This window comes from Dermacentor albipictus, chromosome 1, assembly GCF_038994185.2.
Source record: "Dermacentor albipictus isolate Rhodes 1998 colony chromosome 1, USDA_Dalb.pri_finalv2, whole genome shotgun sequence".
NCBI lineage: Eukaryota > Metazoa > Arthropoda > Arachnida > Ixodida > Ixodidae > Dermacentor > Dermacentor albipictus.
Genome location: NC_091821.1, coordinates 258,260,008 through 258,277,192, shown reverse-complemented (window position 1 = coordinate 258,277,192; position 17,185 = coordinate 258,260,008). Strand labels below are relative to the sequence as shown.

At 47.0% G+C, this 17,185-nt stretch overlaps 1 protein-coding gene and 1 pseudogene across 2 annotated transcripts in view; one reads left to right on the top strand and one right to left on the bottom strand.

Moving 5' to 3' along the window:
- The window catches only part of loco (locomotion defects), a 104,247-nt gene that overhangs the window by 69,573 nt on the left and 17,489 nt on the right, over positions 1-17,185 (top strand). For both annotated transcript variants that reach the window (XM_070531225.1, XM_070531226.1), the window contains exons 10-14: positions 3,813-3,992; positions 4,057-4,254; positions 4,538-4,640; positions 6,987-7,126; positions 15,838-15,967. In XM_070531225.1, the coding sequence (XP_070387326.1) occupies positions 3,813-3,992; positions 4,057-4,254; positions 4,538-4,640; positions 6,987-7,126; positions 15,838-15,967 (751 nt within the window). The remainder of the gene's footprint in view (positions 1-3,812; positions 3,993-4,056; positions 4,255-4,537; positions 4,641-6,986; positions 7,127-15,837; positions 15,968-17,185) is intronic.
- Positions 12,396-13,163, bottom strand: LOC139054949 (uncharacterized; annotated as a pseudogene).

The window sequence follows — 17,185 nt, the reverse complement described above, 5'->3', positions numbered from 1 at the left end:
CCACCTTCTTGATGCTCTGGGACATTTGTAATGCTGGGCCTACACTGGACCAGGCCCAGTGTAGGCCCAGCATAGGGCACTACACTGGGCCTGGTCCCTCGTTCGGGAGGGGGGGGGGGGCTCACGTTGCAGCTCGGCCTCCTCCTTATAGAATTTGTCGAGGGATCAAATACATTAATAATAACTCCATTGTCATTGCCAAAGATACTGCAAACAAATTCTTGAACGCTACGCACTGTCAAGTCAAGTAAAGTATGTATTTTTTCATAAAAGAATATACTAGAATGTCTCAAAAATTGTGCCTGAAATAACTGATATCAATGCTTCCATGTTTTCTGTCTATTTAATAAGTAAAGAATGTATCACACGAGCTTTAGAACTATATCAGTTTGAAACCAGCAAAGCAGTGCATGCCGCTGATTTCAAAAATGTAAAGGCCATGAAATGAGCAAGTTGAGGACAAATATTTTTAAGAAACTTTGTTAATCTCCCTGCCTTTCTCTCATTTACATTTCTCCCTCTGTTATTCAAGTACCTTGTTTTACATTTTTGTGCATATGCAAGGACCAGGGAAGAATCTCAATGACTCTATCCTTAGTTACAATATATCGCGCAGGAGCAGCTGTCACAGGTCGTGTATTGTGAGTAATTGCACTGAAATAATAGTTGCACCAGACAGCGCATATAATAAGCAGGAGGTCTGCAAAATCTATGAGGGCGAGTCGAATGAAAGTGAGCCAATGCGAATATATGACAAACGGGGTACTCTATCCAAATTAGTCTCTATGAGCGTTTAGACATTTGTCACACTGACTGACGAGTCGTGCGATTCCCGTTTGATAAAACTCCTTGGGTTGCTGTTTAAAAAGTCTGTAGCTGACTTTTTGACGTCATCGTCCGACACGAATCTAATTCCCTTGAGCTGTCTTTCTTTCTTTTTTTCAAATGCTCCAAAATGTGGAAGTTACAAGGTGACAGGTCTGGCCTGTATGGCGGATATTGCAGCGTTTCCCACTTGAACTTTGCCAGTTTTGTATTAAGCACATCACCGACATGGGGACGGGCATTGTCGTCGAGCAAAATGAACCCATTCCTCAATTTTCCACGTCGTTTGTTTTTGATTGGGACACGCAGCCGATCCTGCGTTTCACAGTATCGGAATCAATTGATAGTCTCTCCAGGTTTAGCAAATTCGATCAATAATGGTCTCCGACGATCGAAATAAATCAACAACACCTTTCCGGCAGAAATGACTGCCTCTGCTTTCCTTGCGGTGGTGAATTCAAATGTTTCCACCGTAAGCTTTGTCTTCGTGTTTCAGGCTCGTAGTAGTGGCACCATAATTCGTCCCCGGTCACAAGTGCAGACAAAAAGGCAGTGCCGAACCTCTCCGTCTTTTGGCGGTGGTTTAAAATTTTGGGCTTCCATTGCACACACAAGGTCGGATAATCGAGATGTTTATGAATTATGGTGTGACCCGAACCGTGACTGATGTTCACACGCCCTGTCAATTCATGGATGCTTATCCTCCGTTCTTGCCTAATCAGCCTTTGCAGTTGTGTTGTGGGTGATTTCATGGTGGTTTTGGCCCGGTCTTGGATCACCTTTGCAACTTTCACTCCCTTTAAACCGTTTTTAAATGCTTCACAGTGGCCAATGAAGTGCGATGTTCAACGTACATGGCAGCCATACGGCGACAAATTTCTTTTTCGAAAACATCTTCAGCTGTCAAAAACCTCATGACACCATGCTGTTCCATTTTTGGAGTGTCTATCATGTCATGCAACCATGTTCAACCCACTGTATGAGAGCATTAAAGAACCTTTATCCTTACACCTGTGTATCACTTTTGTAAATGAGAGATGCCTCTACGCTACGCGCATGCTTCGCACATAATCAACCGAACCATTATTGCGCGGGGTGGGTTGGCTCACTTTCATTTGACTCGCCCTCGTGCATTAGAAATGCAAAGATAGAATGGAATATACAAATTGAAAAAGATACAGCTTCATAAAGGGCAAGGAAGTGTCACTGGAAACAAATTTAACTGCACATATACACAAAGCTTCGCAACAAGATATCTAAACATACATATAAATCTTTAATACATCGACTAATTTAAGAAAAAGTCACTGTATATAACGCATTAAACAAGGACAGTAAACATGTTGCGCAACAACAAATTCACAGATCACAGCCCCATCTTCCTCCACTCCTCCTGATGTATCGCGCGGGACAGGAAGCGGCACGCTTTCACCTCGCTTTTCTCCCTTGCGGAAAATGAAGGTGACAGCGACGGCAAGAATGTGCCTGGGGTGTCCCTATGACTTCTATCGCAATAACATCATAAGATTATTCGGCAGCTGAGGCATCCCTAGGCCCATTACTTTCCGCAAAAGAAGTAACAAAATTGAACTTTCACCATGCGAGAATTTGCTGCGCCACAACAATGTCTTTTTTTCTTTGGTGTGGCGGAGGCACGGTAATGAAAAAAACTCAAGGAAAGCATGTTCGCCACAATGGAATGTCTACTTTGGGCACCTAATGTGGCTACCGAAGGAATATCGAACAAAATGTGAGACGCTTGGCGCACAGAGAACCATACGCATACTGTTCGGTATCCTACCAGCGAGACAAAATTTTCCAGAGAGGTTGCGCTCAAGTTAACGCGTTGCAATCCGTCGAGTCCCCGCAGTAATGGCGGCGAGCACCAATGCATTGTTTCTTTTTCTCGTCTGCTAGCCAGAAAGCGCCAAAACTCTGCCAGACGAAAATCCACTCAGCCAGTGAAAAGCAAACGTGCATCAAAGTGCGCTGCGCGGTGGTCGAGGCAACACGAGGAAAACGCATGTGCTCTGGCTGGTTCCAGCAGCCCGTGGGTAGCAAGAAAATAAATAAATAAATAAATAAAATAAAAAGAAAGAGGCTCAATGGGTCTTCGCGTTAAATAAATAAAAACATAGTTACATTTGCTAGTTTTTGTGTTTTGACATGAATGAATGCTTTGGCGCAGGTGAAAAAGAATGTTGATATTGTTTTCTGGGACATGACAGCACAAATGAACCACCACAATGCTTTGGCTCATCGGACTTTGCTGCGTGCTTTGCTAACTTGTCTGATAGTGTGTTGATTTGGCCTGTCTCGTTGTACGGTCTGATGTACGACATTAGAAAAGTCAGTGTACATTTGGCGTCAAATGGTTATGACAACAATAAACCCGCAAAGTTCCGGGATTGAAAATCTAAAGCATGACTTTGGCAATGTCAGTGCACCCTTCACATCAAAAGGTTATGAGAACTTTATACCTATAATGTTTTGGAATTGAAGTCCATGCGCTCCGTAGATTCCGCGGCCTCCGCGAGATGCCACGATGAGCGCGCTCGCCATCAAAACGCCCTTGAAACTGGGCTCGGATGGGACTCCTTGCTTTACGATATGCGGCTCCCGGTGCATGGGCGTTGCCGCGAAATTGAGTCTGACTTGGCAATGTTCGCGCTGAAATGTCTTTTTGAACATTTAAAAAGACATTCTAGACAAAATGCAGCATGATTTCTGGTGCCGGGGGTTGTTTTGGGCGGCGGCACGTGACAGCAAGAAAAAATATCAAGGGGGGGGGGAAACTGAGGCCCCATAAGCCCCCCCCCCCCCCCTGGCTACGCCCCTGATGTCTGGTGCCCCTTACCTTTTGCAGGAGGGTCTCCGAGACCGCACTGCTTCCAAGTCCGATTTTAATTTCTTCACTTTGATCACATTTTCTTTACCCTGATCAGCATCTGTTCTTTTTTCTTCATGTCTGTGCTCTTTTGCCTCAGTCACTGACAGGGGCGCCAGACTCCAATTGCATCCTCAGTAGAGTCATACTGCCAGATGGCTCCTCCACTGTGGTTCGAGTTCACCGTGGCGAGACTGTTGGTGCCATGCTTATGCTGCTGCTGCAGAAGCGCTCACTAACCTACTCTGTTGTGGACATCTTCGTGGCTGGTTCAGACAAGGTTAGCTGCTGCACAAATGCGACTGGCAGGATGTATCTAATTATGGCTTGTTCTTGCTTTGCAGCCTATAAGTCCAAATGTTGACGTTACAATGGTTGGCTGTAAGGAAATTCATGTTGAACCACGGGCAGTGTTCTGTGTGATTCTACCCAACAGCAAGATGCTTGGTGTGAAGGCAGTTCCCCGCCGTTCATGTGGAGAAGTGCTACGTCCCGTATTAGCAAAGTATAGTGTCCAGTTGGAGCATGTCAATCTGCGCATGGTGAGTCAAGTTTGTATTCTGCAAGCATGTTTCCATGTTGGGAGGCAAGGATTATTGGTGCACTGTATTTTTCTTCTCTTACAATTGCTGTCATTGTGCCCTATATTATTGGTGGTGTTGTCTTCACAAATTAATTTGTTAAAATGTCTAAAAGTGTTGTGTATCTTATCAGGTAATCCATTTAGGAATTCAGCTTGAGAACGTATATTTTCCACGTGCAAAACTTTTGATTGCATATTGAGAGTGAATACTGAGTGCTAAAATGTCTGCTTCAACTGTGCAGTTTCCTGTGCAAGGTGTGACATTGAAGCCATTGTCATCCAGTGCCCTTGTCGCTGACGTTGATGGTCAACACATTGTGGTGCAATTCAAGGAGAATGGTTCTGGTAAATTGAAGGCTTTTTGATGAGGCACTTGATAATTAATTACACAAGGTGTTGAGAAAAGTGTGTTTGTGTCCTATTTAAATTAGTGCTTTTGATTGTGACTGGGTCAGTGACAGTTGTGTGGAGTTTACTGGGCAGCCTCAGCTGCATTTGATGTCTGAATAAAAAATTCACTCATAAATATTCGGGTGTGCTATTTTTGAGTAGTTCTTCTTGGAATACTCGTGTAGACATGGGGTTTTTAAAGCAGGTTTGAATTATATTCTAAAAAAAAAATGTTAAATCTGCTCTCTGCTACTTCAGGCAGACTGTGTATCTAACATGTGTTAGACCTATTTTGGAATATGCTTGTACTCTTTGGGATCCATCCCAAATATGCTTGATTGAAAAATTTGTAAATAATCAAAATAGAGCAGCAATGGCTGCCCTAGGTATGTATGGAAGGCACAACAGTTGTACTGGAATTTTTAAAAAGTTGAATTAGAAACCACTTCCTTCTTCTAAAAAAAAAAAATATTGTGAATAAAGTATATGATATGTGAAATTCAATAATAAAATGGGAAATTATTGTGGCAGATATTCAAATTTGGCATTTTATCTGCACATACTGTTTGTGTGCAAGGTCAATTAATCAATTAGCTTTTATTATGGGAACATAGAAAGCGGTTACACAATAATTGAACTGATAGCCATGAGGCTAATGTCCACTCCAAAGCATATTGCATCTACGGGTAGGTTACCGTTGTACCAAAGGGAGTAGCACCAGGCCAGGACGACACTGTATGAAAATTCTTTTTTGTGTAAAGCTATCACTCAGTAGAATCGACTGTCAATTGAGCAAGCATGCAGTGTGAATGAGTGTGCATATTTTTCAAGCTTGTAACTCCACTGTTACAACACCTTCGGGCAAAGCGGGGAAATGATTGAATAAAGAATAAGGAAAATAATGGCAGTTAACCTCAAAGGAGGTTAGCGCTTGGAGTTCACAGTCAAGCAGGTGAACTGCCAAGGTGTCTGCTCCCAACAAAGAAATCTTGGCATCCGAAGTATTGAGTGAAACATTTGTAGGAATGCAGGTATTCACAGACATGCTCATGCACATCTGGAGACATCATTTGCATGACAACCACAATGCAAATGGTTTTTCTTGGTTGTGTTCTTACCCGGTTTTCGACAGCCTGTACTCAGTGGTAAAAATTAGAACTTACAAGTTTAGGTCCTGTAAAACTAGGTTAAAATAGGTTAAAAAAATATGTGGAAAGGAAAATATAATAATGTGCACCCTCGCAATTTTTAATGTCACACGAGCGTCAAATGCATGGTGGGTCAGCAGCCTTGTAGCAGTGAGGGGCAATGAGAAGGGTGACAACGCTTGGGCTCCTAAGGTGAATTCCAGTTCAAATGTATTCTGCTGCAGTGTTCGCCGTTGCAAGGCCAGTTACACACCGTGCAATATTTAAAAATTGTAACGGTGTGCATGTAATTCTTGTCAACTGTTACAACTGATTCAGTGTACACGCGAGTGTAGAGTTTTATAAGAAAAGCCGTGCAAGAGAAGGTCTGCAACTACCAATTACTTCCATGCCAGTGGAGAACATATTACTGTTAATTAAGGAGTTGAGAATACCATATTTTCCGAACTGCAAGTCACACCTTTGTATAAGTTGCACTCACCAGTTCACGCAAGTTACGAAGAAAAAAAATTTGGCATATAATTTGCACTGGTGTATAAGATGCACCTATTTTAATTTGTTTAATTTGGTTGGGTTCACAGTTCACATTCACAGTTAACACACAACGCAGAACAACAATCACAGCCTGCCGTGGGTGCCACAGCATACAATAAAATATTGTGGCACCCCTTTTAATTTTTATTGTGTCGGTTCCGTGGGTTTAACCTTTTCTTTAAGAAAAACTAAACTATAACGGCAAACTAGCGTGCCTGACCTCCAGTCATAGAGGCACCCATATCATGGAGGCCAAGCTGGCTGCGACCACACAGCCACTGTGTTGTCTACATAGTGAGCCTTAGGGGCAAGTATCTGTGGCCATGGTCGCTCCACTTTTCATATAAAATTCGATTTTTTTCTGTATGTTGCCACACATGGTTTCTTGTTGCTTATAGTAGTTCAAGTGTTTTATTAGGTGCACCGACGAAAACTGTAAAAAAACTGCGTCTTATAGTCAAGAAAATACGGTAACTGTATCAAGGTAGTTTTCAATTACTGTGTGTCACACGAAAGTTTATTTTCTCGTAAACTTGTTTCATTTTTAGGCCTTGCCTAATTATTACATTCATGTTTTACAAAGTCCACTTGTTTAATGCACAACCTGTTCATTTTGCAGAAAACCGCAGTACGCCTACAGTGCGACTTCTGCCTCATGGAGAGTCTGTGGTTCCTCGATTTCTTGATGCCATTCATGATGGAAAAGTACAGTTCGACGACCTTGGTGTGACTGACCTAGACATCCTGTTTCCCCCTGTGGTGAGTTTTCAGTGTGACTACATGTATGGTGCGTAAACAAGTGACATAGCCAGAGACGTACATGTTGTGGGGATGCGCGACCCTCGCGCCTCCCCTGATGTTTTTCCCGCATAGCGCGTCTCCTGTAGTGCGGCTTCGCCGCACACGCGGCGGTCCGAGTTGTACAGGCGCAGTGCGAGAGATGGTGCTAGTGTTGCGCTGCTAACGCCGCAAGGTTACTTGGGCGCTGAAAGGAAGGCGCTTGCTCTCTTGGGGTTCCAGACAGCCAGCGGGACGGACGTGCCGTGCCGCACTTGCAGCGGCCCTCTTTCCCCGCGGGTCGGCGCGCGGCGGGGGACGTCTCCCGCGTGCGCGCCGACCGATGCTTCGGCGAGACCGCCTCGCGTGGCCGCCTTCGAATGCGCCACGATTCGCGTGACTATACACGCGAACGACCAGGCGTTGGGATCCAGCATGGAGCGAACATATTCGCTCGCGAGGACGCGGTGAGTCGGACTTCTAGATTTGTCGCGCGCCCATCGGCATGTTTTGTGGATAGCAACTCGGCTAGCAGGCATTGGTGTATGAAAGGTGCAATAAATGCCCTTGTGATTGTTTGCACTACTGTGTTGTCGTTCCTTTGTCCCAAGAGTACGGTGTGAGACATCCCACTTCAGACCCCACAATGTACAGCAAAAACAAGACATATGAAAAAGTGCTTTTTTTCAGAATTAAGTGCCGCCTAGCATTGCTTCGGTGTTGCTGCAACCTCCCACAAGTCCAACAAAATATAGGCTTATGTGAATATTCAATATTTTCGAATATTCGATCGAATATAACCGTATTTACTCGATTCTGACGTGCCCTCGATAGTAACACGCACCCGTTTTCTTTGACCCCCCCCCCAAAAAAATAGTACAATATAGAAATACAATATACTATATATATAATACAATATAGAAATACTATTTTCTCTTATTTGGAAAAAACTGATTTATTTCCAATACACTAAAGTTGCGATGAATAAAAACACAAATGGAAGCGGTGTACCTTGCCACCAAGATTTTCACTGCGCCGGTACGAGTTGCGTGGGGCAATATATATTGTAACATAGATTGAAGACGGAGTTTTACAAAATAGATGTTTCTCTTTAATGGTAGGCCAGAAGAAGAGCGTGCAGCTTACACACTTCGTCTTTTGTGGCGCCGACCTTTGCGCACGCCGTCCTGTGGTGCGGGAGCCCCACATCTTTGTGTCAATTGCCCCCGCATGCGAAAAGCGACCGTCTCGGTCGCATCAAAAAGTTCTTTCAGCGACATAAGAAATGGAGCTCCTCAGGTGCATCTCGGCGTTCACGTATGCGCATAGTATGGTTTCATGCGCACTACATGAACAACCTCAGCGCGAGGACGACGACGGAGTGAACCGGGGTCAGAACTGCGGGGGACGACTTCGTAGGTCACGTCACTGAGCCGGCGTGTAACCTTGTAGGGACCAAAATACCGGCGGATCAACTTTTCCGAGAGTCCACGGCAACGGACGGGCGTCCAGACCCACACGCAGGTGCCGGTATTGTAATGGACGTCGCGTCGACCCTGGTTGTATCGAAGGGTGTCGGTATGCTGTTGGCTCCGGATACGATGCCGAGCAGGCTGGCGTGCCTCTTCGGCTCTTTGTACGAACTTTTCCACGTGTTCGTTGGTCGGGCTATTATCAGCCAGAGGTAGCGTGGCGTCAAGTGTTGACGTGATGTGGTGCCCGTATACAAGTTTGAACGGGGTAAACTGTGTAGTCTCATACGCGAAAGTCACATAGGCTAAGATCTTGTCCCACGTCTTGTGCTCTACGTTGACATACATGGAGAGCATATCAGCCAGCGTTCTATTCAGATGTTCCGTTAATCCATTGGTTTGAGGGTGATACGCAGTGCTCTTGCGGTGAGAGCTATGTGTCAGCTGGAGAACGTCCTGCATAAATTTCGCTGTAAATGCTGTACTGCGGTGGGTGATGAGAACAGACGGTGCACCATGTCGTAGGACGATGTGGCATACAAAGAACTTGGCCACTTCATACGAATTTGCTTGCGGAAGCTTCGGTTTTGGCGTACCGGAGTAAGTAGTCGGTAGCGACGAGTATCCATCTGTTGCGCGAAGACGTCACTGGGAATGGCCCAAGTAGGTCCATTCCTATTTGTTGGAACAGTGCTTGAGGAGGGTCCACAGGATGGAGAAAGCCAGCCGGTTTAACTGGTGGTTTCTTGCGGTGCTGACAATGGCGGCAGGTCATCATGTACCGTTGCACAGAAGCATGATGATGATGACAAAGTGTATTTATTAAGGGATGGTGCGAAGGCCTATGATGGGGAATAGGAAGAGGAGGGGGGAGGCGTATTCAGAGCCGTCCTAGAAGTTGCGCGTCCTTGGTGAAAGCCAAGAGCGAGTCCAGAATGGCCCTGTCGGAATCCATCGAGCCAGTTGCCAGTCTCATCCACTCCTTGTAGGACGACACTCGCACCGCCCTCAGGTGGTGGTCCCGCTGTTGAGCGTGTCGCTGGCACTCCCAAAACAGATGGGCTGCGGATGGCCGCGTAGCCATGTCGCAGTCAGGGCACCTGTGTGGCGTCTGGAGCGCTTCTTGGTCCGCGGAGGCTGTGGGATGGCCGGGTTCCTGCGATGGAAGGGAGCTGGGAGACGGAGATGGAGGGCGTCTTTCCCGGCGTGGCCGGTACTGTCGCCACCGCTCCAGAACATCCGGTGTGAGGACAAAGCCAGAACGGAGCCTATGCAGCAGCACCTGCCCCGACCTGGGAAGACCCGCTGGAAGTGGGTCTGGGTCTGAGGGCACACTCGCACGGACAGAAGAATAAAGCCGGGGCCAGTAATACTTCTGTCGTATCCTTGCTAATGTCTTAGCGAATCCCAGGTGTCCCTTGCATGGCTCGTCATGGCAGGCTTTTGCCAACCTCCATTGGCACCACAACATCCGAACAGTGACGCTCATTGCGATGTCGTCAATCCCTTTCGCCACCAGCTTGTCGACCAGCTCGTCTCTATCGCCGCAGGCTCGTCGCACACTGTCCCTGATGCAGCCCCGACATGCGTCTCTGGAAAAGTAAGCGATGCAGCTACCGGAGATGACGCTGCATTGACGACTTGACCGCAAAACCCTCTGATCTCTTTGCCGACCAAACAGAACTTGATGGACGTTTTAGTCTATGGCGTCAGTGTCCCAGCACTCATTGACACTGGCATGCACGTATCTGTGATGAGTGCCCATTTGCACCGATGCCTGAACAAACTTCTCACACCCGCTGCATCACGCATCCTCCGCGTCGCCGACGGAGGAATGCCTACTGTGCTTGGTATGTGCACCGCTCGCACTGGTATTGCTGGATGCCTGACGACTGTTTTGTTTTCTGTTTTGGAACAATGCTCTTACAACGCTATACTCGGCTTAGACTTTTTATCATCCCATTCAGCCCTCTTTGATTGCGCATGTAGTGTCATACAGCTTGAACTGCCCCACGGCTGCTATAGTCCACCAGTCACGCAACCACGGTTATGCTCTCCCGAAGACATCTGCCTGTCGCTTCAAGCCACGATGTATGTCACTCTACTGTCGTACTTATCTATTCCCGATGGCGTCTGTGTACTATGTCCCACTGCTGACATACTGCATGAAAGAAATTTGGCCGTTCCCCATACCGTGCTCACTGTAGCAGGCAACCAGACATCGCTTCGTCTCCTTAATTTTAACTGCTCGACTTGACTTTACTGCCCAGAGGCATCTCTTTGAGCGACATCTCGCCTGTGAACAATTGCGAGATATTGGCTCTTGATGTCGAAATTCCGTCGCCCTTTACAGGAACCTCTGATTCACCAACTCTCACAGACGAACTTAGCAAGATGATTGCAGCCGATCTTCCGGCACAAGCTGCTGACCCCCGCCATCGGTGGTCGCCCATTGTATTTACACCGGAGACGCCAGTCCGATATGCTGCCGGCCGTACCGTGTTTCACACGCAGAACAACAAGTGGTACAACGAGAAGTTGATAAGATGTTGACTAAAGGGGTTATCAAGCCATCTTGCAGTCCCTTGGTGTAACCTGTTGTCCTTGTCAAGAAGGACGGCAGTTGGCGCTTTTGTATGGATTACAGGCACCTCAACAATATCACATGCGAGGATGTCTACACCTTGGACTGCTTGCACGGAGCCAAGTACTTTTCATCCATAGACCTCCGATCAGGCTATTGGCAAATCTCGGTATATGACATGGACCGTGAGAAAGCTGCCTTTGTAACACCTGACGGTCTCTACCAATTCAAGGTTATGCTGGTCGGCCTTTGTAATGCCCCGGCAACCTTCGAAAGAATGATGGACTCCTTACTTCGTGGCTATAAAGGGTCCACATATCTGTGTTATCTAGACGATGTCATACCGTAAAATTCCGAGCAAGGCCCCCCCCCAGCAAGTCGAAGTCACTGGCAAAGTAGGGGGAGGGCGCTATCCTGGAACGGCGCCGAAATTCAAGATGGCGGCGACATTTTCCCGCTAGAAAAAAAAGAAATTGCAGTGCACATGGATTTAAAATTTTGTTTACTTCTAGGAACATGAACTTTATTGAGCGAAAGATTCATGATTTCTATGTCAATCACTTTCAAAACCATCGAAACACTCCGAGTCAGTCGCAAAAAAAAGCTCACAGCATTCTACTTGAGGCCCACCCCGGTCTTAAGGCGCCACGGCTCCAACATCTGCCAGTCAGCCATGCAGGTCGCTGTCCTCCGACCCATCGAGTGCGTTAGTAATGCCGCACCCCTTGAAGGAGCGTGCCACAGTCTCCTCAGGTACAGCAGCCCACGCCTCAGCGGCAAAATCAAGAGCATGCTGGCGCGACGGCTTCTTCAGGTTTCCTTTGGGCATCCTCTCTTCTTCGTGCATATACTCTTCCCCCAAACACTGTAGGGTGGACTTGAAAGGCTTGTTCCAGTAGGTGTCAGCCGGCTGCAGGATGCTCGTGCACCCTGCAGGCACATAAAGCATGTTAGCATCACGCTCCTTGAAAGCATTCTTGGCAGCTTGCGTTTGATGGATGGGTGCATGGTACAGTACCAGTAAACGCCGCACATCACCGACGTTTGGGCCCCAGATTCTTGACAGCCACTCCTGCATCTTTTCCGATGTCATCCAGCCATCTTTTGTGGCGGTGAGATTAACATTTGCTACGAGTGAAAGAAAAAAAAAAGTCAGCGTTTTGATAGAACGAACTTAGCGACATCATGTGATTCCTCATCCCATTGAAAATTGAAAAAGAAAAAAAAAAGCATTCTCACCTGGTATGCGAAGGCTCGCGAAGACCCTGGCTGGAATTTTCCCGCTTTGTTCCTTGAAAATAACGAATGCCAGGAGCTTGTGGCCGGTGGTTAGGCAAACCGTGAAGCCTCGTCGGGCACATCCAGTGTTTGCAATCCATATGGTGCTTTCGCCGTCCACGTTGTTTGTCCTGTTGGCTGCGTTGTCTATTCGGACCATCGTCTGGTCCATATTGGCGATGTTGTACAACGTCTAGTCGTGCCGTCGCAGGGAGTTTGCGGCAGACCGAAAGGCACTTTCTGCCTCCGAAAACTCTTCGGCTGCCTTCTGGCTCTCGTTCGTAGAACAGGGCATTGACATGCCAAACCGCTGCTTCCATCGACTTATGTAATGGCTGGAAGCTACGACGTTTCCCAACTGCATGTTGTTGGCTATTCTGACAGCCTCTTCAGAGAGAAGCCGGTTACTAACAGCACATTCTGCCGTTCTTTCCCGCTCGAAGAACTCGAAGAGCGCATCGTCCACGCATTCACTGAAAACTGGGGTGCCATTACTCAGCTTTCTTCAAAGTTTTGTTCTCCCATAGTTTTGCTGAAGCAACTTCTCAAAATTGCTGTCCCATTCCCGTATCTGTTTGCGGTCGAGCTTGAAATGTCGAGATGTTTGGTGCACGTTTCTTCCATTTTCTCGATGCCATTGTACAACCTCGACTTTCTTCGCCACTGTGTACGAATGCATCGGCATCGCGAACTTCACAACGCCAAAACAAGACGACAAATGGCGCGTGCGAACGAGCATGCGAATGGCTTGAAAGGAAGGATTGGATTGGATTAGCTTCTTGGACTTGGTTGGGCAGACCAGTGTTGTTCAGACGCGGTGCGTAATAAGGTCGTGGGCGGGGGGAGGGGGTGCTTGTTCGGAATTTTAACGTAGTCTTTTACCAACTTTCATGATTCATCTAACTCGTCTATCGGCTATTCTTGCTGTTTTCCAGCAAGTTGGCCTGCAATTAAACTTGTCAAAGTGCCGCTTTGGACGTCGTCAAATTACCGTTCTTGGCCATCTCATTAGTGGCGCTGGCATTCCACGCGACCCTGACAAGGTTTGCGATGTCCAGAACTTTCCTGTTCCTTCTTCCGCCGCAGACGTAAGAAGCTTTGTTGGGCCATGCTTGTATTTCCGTCGTTTTATCAAGCATTGTGCCGAAACTGCTCGCCCACTCACCAACTTACTAAAGAAAGACATTCCTTTCACATGGGGCCTTGCTCAGACGAAAGCCTTCTCCGCCCTCATACGCTTGCTCATGGCTACCCCATTGCTGGCTCATTATGATCCATCTGCCACCACTGAACTTCACAGGGACGCCAGTGACCACGGAATATGGGCTGTACTTGCTCAGTGGCAGTGTAATGCAGAGCACATAATTGCATACGCCAGCTGCCTCCGGTCACCCGCCGAGAGGAATTTTTCAATTACCGAACGGGAGTGCCTGCTGTTAGTTCGGGCAGTTGCCAAATTCTACCCCTACTTGTACGGCCGCGCATTTTCCATGGTTACCGATCACCATACCTTGTGCTGGCTCTCCTCATTTAAAGACCCCACTGGACGATAGGGTAGATGGGCACTTGAGTTCCAAGAATATTCATTTGCTGTTTTATACAAGTCAGGCCTTCTGCACAAGGATGCCGACTGTCTCTCCCGTCACCCTGTCGACCGCCCGAATATGATGTGCATGACACTGACTCTTGTGTCCTGGCCATTTCTGATCTGCACGACATCCGCACTGAACAATGGCGTGATGACTGCTTATGTATTCTCATTGATCGTCTCGATTCTGGCCATTCGGAGCCCACGCTGTGCGTGTTCGTGCTCCACAACGACGTTCTCTATCATTGTAGCTTATGTCCTGAAGGACCAGAATTTTGACTTGTTGTACCACACAATCTGCGGACATCAGTTCTTGATCAGTTGCATGACGCCCCTACCTCAGGCCTCCTCGGCGTTTTGCATACTTACGACCGTATGCGGCGCCACTTCTATTGGCCAGGCCTTTATCGCTCTCTGCACCGCTACGGTGCAGCCTGTGCACTCTGTAAGCACCGTAAAAAACCTGCTGTGCTGCCCACTGGACGCTTTCACCACATTGATGTGCCCTCAGAATCATTTTTTCGTGTTGATCTCGATCTTCATGGCCCTTTCCCGACGTCGAAATTTGGCAATAAGTGGGTCATTGTTGAAACTGATTACGCAACCCGGTATGTGATCATGTGAGCATTGCACACAAGCTGTGCGACTGAGGTGGCAGATTTCCTTTTACATGACGTCATCCTCCATCACGGCACACCCTGGCAGCTCCTCACTGATGGCGGCCGCACCTTCTTGTCCTGAGTAGTTGAAGACCTGCTTCACTCCTGTTCTGCCAAGCACAAGCTTTCCACTGCCTCTTGCCCGCAGACAAACAGACTGGCAAAGCGGCTCAATCGCATGTTGACAGAAATGCTGTCTATGTATGTTTCTGACAACCACAGTGATTGGGACAGCACGTTACCTTTCGTGACCTTCGCCTATAATTCGTCTCGTCATGAGACCACTGGCTTTTCACCCTTTTACATTTTGTTCAGCTACCACCCTTCTTTGCCCTCCGACACACTGCTTCCTTCCTCGACGAGCTCTCCCACTGAATATACTCAAGACATCTTTGCCCAGGCTCACACAGCACACCAGGTTGCTGGCTCCCGGCTCACTGAGTCTCAGGCCGCCCAGAAGATCCGGTACGACAGCTGACACTGGGATGTTCGATTTTGTCCTGGCTCCCTTGCCCTTCTATGGATGCCATGTCGCCACGTCGGCTTTTCTGAGGAGCTGCTGCCGTGCTACACACGGTCCTACATGATATTACGTCAGCTTGGCAATGTGAACTACGAGATCGCTCCGCTGGACTCACATGTCCACCTCAACCAGGACACGTGCACAATGCACGTGTCCTGGTTGAAGCCTTACTTTGCCACGAGTTCACCTCCCTTATAGTTAGCGCCGTGATAGTGCCTTTGCAGGTGGGGGTTATGTTACGGTGCAAACAAGAGTCGTACCAGTCAGAAGACCACGATTTGACATGTATAGGTGGAATCGCTCTCAAAGGCCATCTTGCTTATGCATTGTTGTCTCTCTTGTAAATATTGTGAATACATCTTTATATGGACTTCTGCAGTGTAACAATATGTTCTCATAAAATGCCATTTTTAATAATTCCAGCCAGCAGCTTAAACTTGTTTTTCATAGAGCACAGAAGTAGCATAAGGACATTATATGGTTCAGGTAGTTGTGCGCTCATAAAGGTGAGAGGGATGGCAAATTTAGTAAATGAGGGTGCTGAAAAAGATATAAAGCTATTTAATTATCGGCATGCACTGATGTGCAGGTGGAACTGCGCCAGTGTGGCAAGAGCCATGGCATGTACCTGCCCCCATCTGCACTGCGGCCAAGCATCGAAAAGAGCCCTCTTGTAGAGTGCTTGCGGCAGAGGGAGACAAGCCCCCGGGAAAGAGATGGTGAGTGTTTAGATTGCCCGCAGTTGTTAAATACAGACTTTGATTTTTATTCATTACCAGTAGGTGACCTGTTGGTAAGCAGTGTTGATTTGCAGGACTTGGAAGAGCACGAGAGTACTGTATAGGGCTAGTTGGTTTGTTAATGCAGTCGCCAACCAATGATTCAGACATGCTTGTTTAAAGAGTGTCGTGCGGTAATTTGGGCTCGTACTGCACAGCCATATGCTAATTGCGATATTTTCATTTTTATGCGTCATCAGTCATGTTGCCGGTGCCTCCTCGAAACCGAAACTAGCGAAGCCTAGTCTATTAAATATTTGCCGACCATACCCAAACCACAGGACAAGCTAAGCTAACCCAGTGAAAGCCAATGTTTCTAGTAACATTGGTAAAGGCTGCATTTGCAATTTGTGTGATTTGACATAGGAGTTTCGTTCTGCTCTGACCACTGACGAAGCATAAAAAGCATGAAAAGGGATGGTATAAAAAGCTTTTTTGGAAAATTGCAGCGAGAGACTATTTAGGGCGAAAGCGTGTACTCCTCTGTAATACCTTGGCACAGTCCCCAGATTTTTCTCTCGCAACTCACACATACAAGCGTCGGGCAAAGGCCTGCCCCTGTCTTCCTTTTTGATTCCTTGTCTTCACATTTGAGCAGAATGCAGAAAAGCAGATAGAATTATCATATTTACTCGTTACTAATGCATCCTCGATTGTAACGTGCACCTGTTTTCTGTGATTAAAAAAACGGAAAAAATACTGCCCTCGATTGTAATGCGCACCTGTCTGCCATGACCTAAAGAAAGAGAAGTCCTTTACAGTACCACGCTACTCAATCTTTCATACAGAAGTACAGTTTTCTCTCATTTGGAAAACACATTTTTTCCAAATGCACTAAAGTTGCGATAAATAAAAAAAGTCGCAGTTTCGCCCGAACGGCGAAGCTGCTCGATTGCAAATTAGCAGACAGCCACTGTATACGAAAAGTAAGGTTAGTAGGTTTATCGGCCGTATAAACTTCTAAACAATCGCTTACTAACTAAATTAACACGCATGGTGTCACACGCGCACAAACAAAAACATGACCATGTCTCACTCAATGACTGGGGAAACTTTTTATCAATATGCTGGAGTGAAATGTGGCAGCAGGAGTGAGTAAATTGACCTTTGTGCAACCTATCGCTCCAACGCCAACTAAGGGACGAGAACACAGCACAT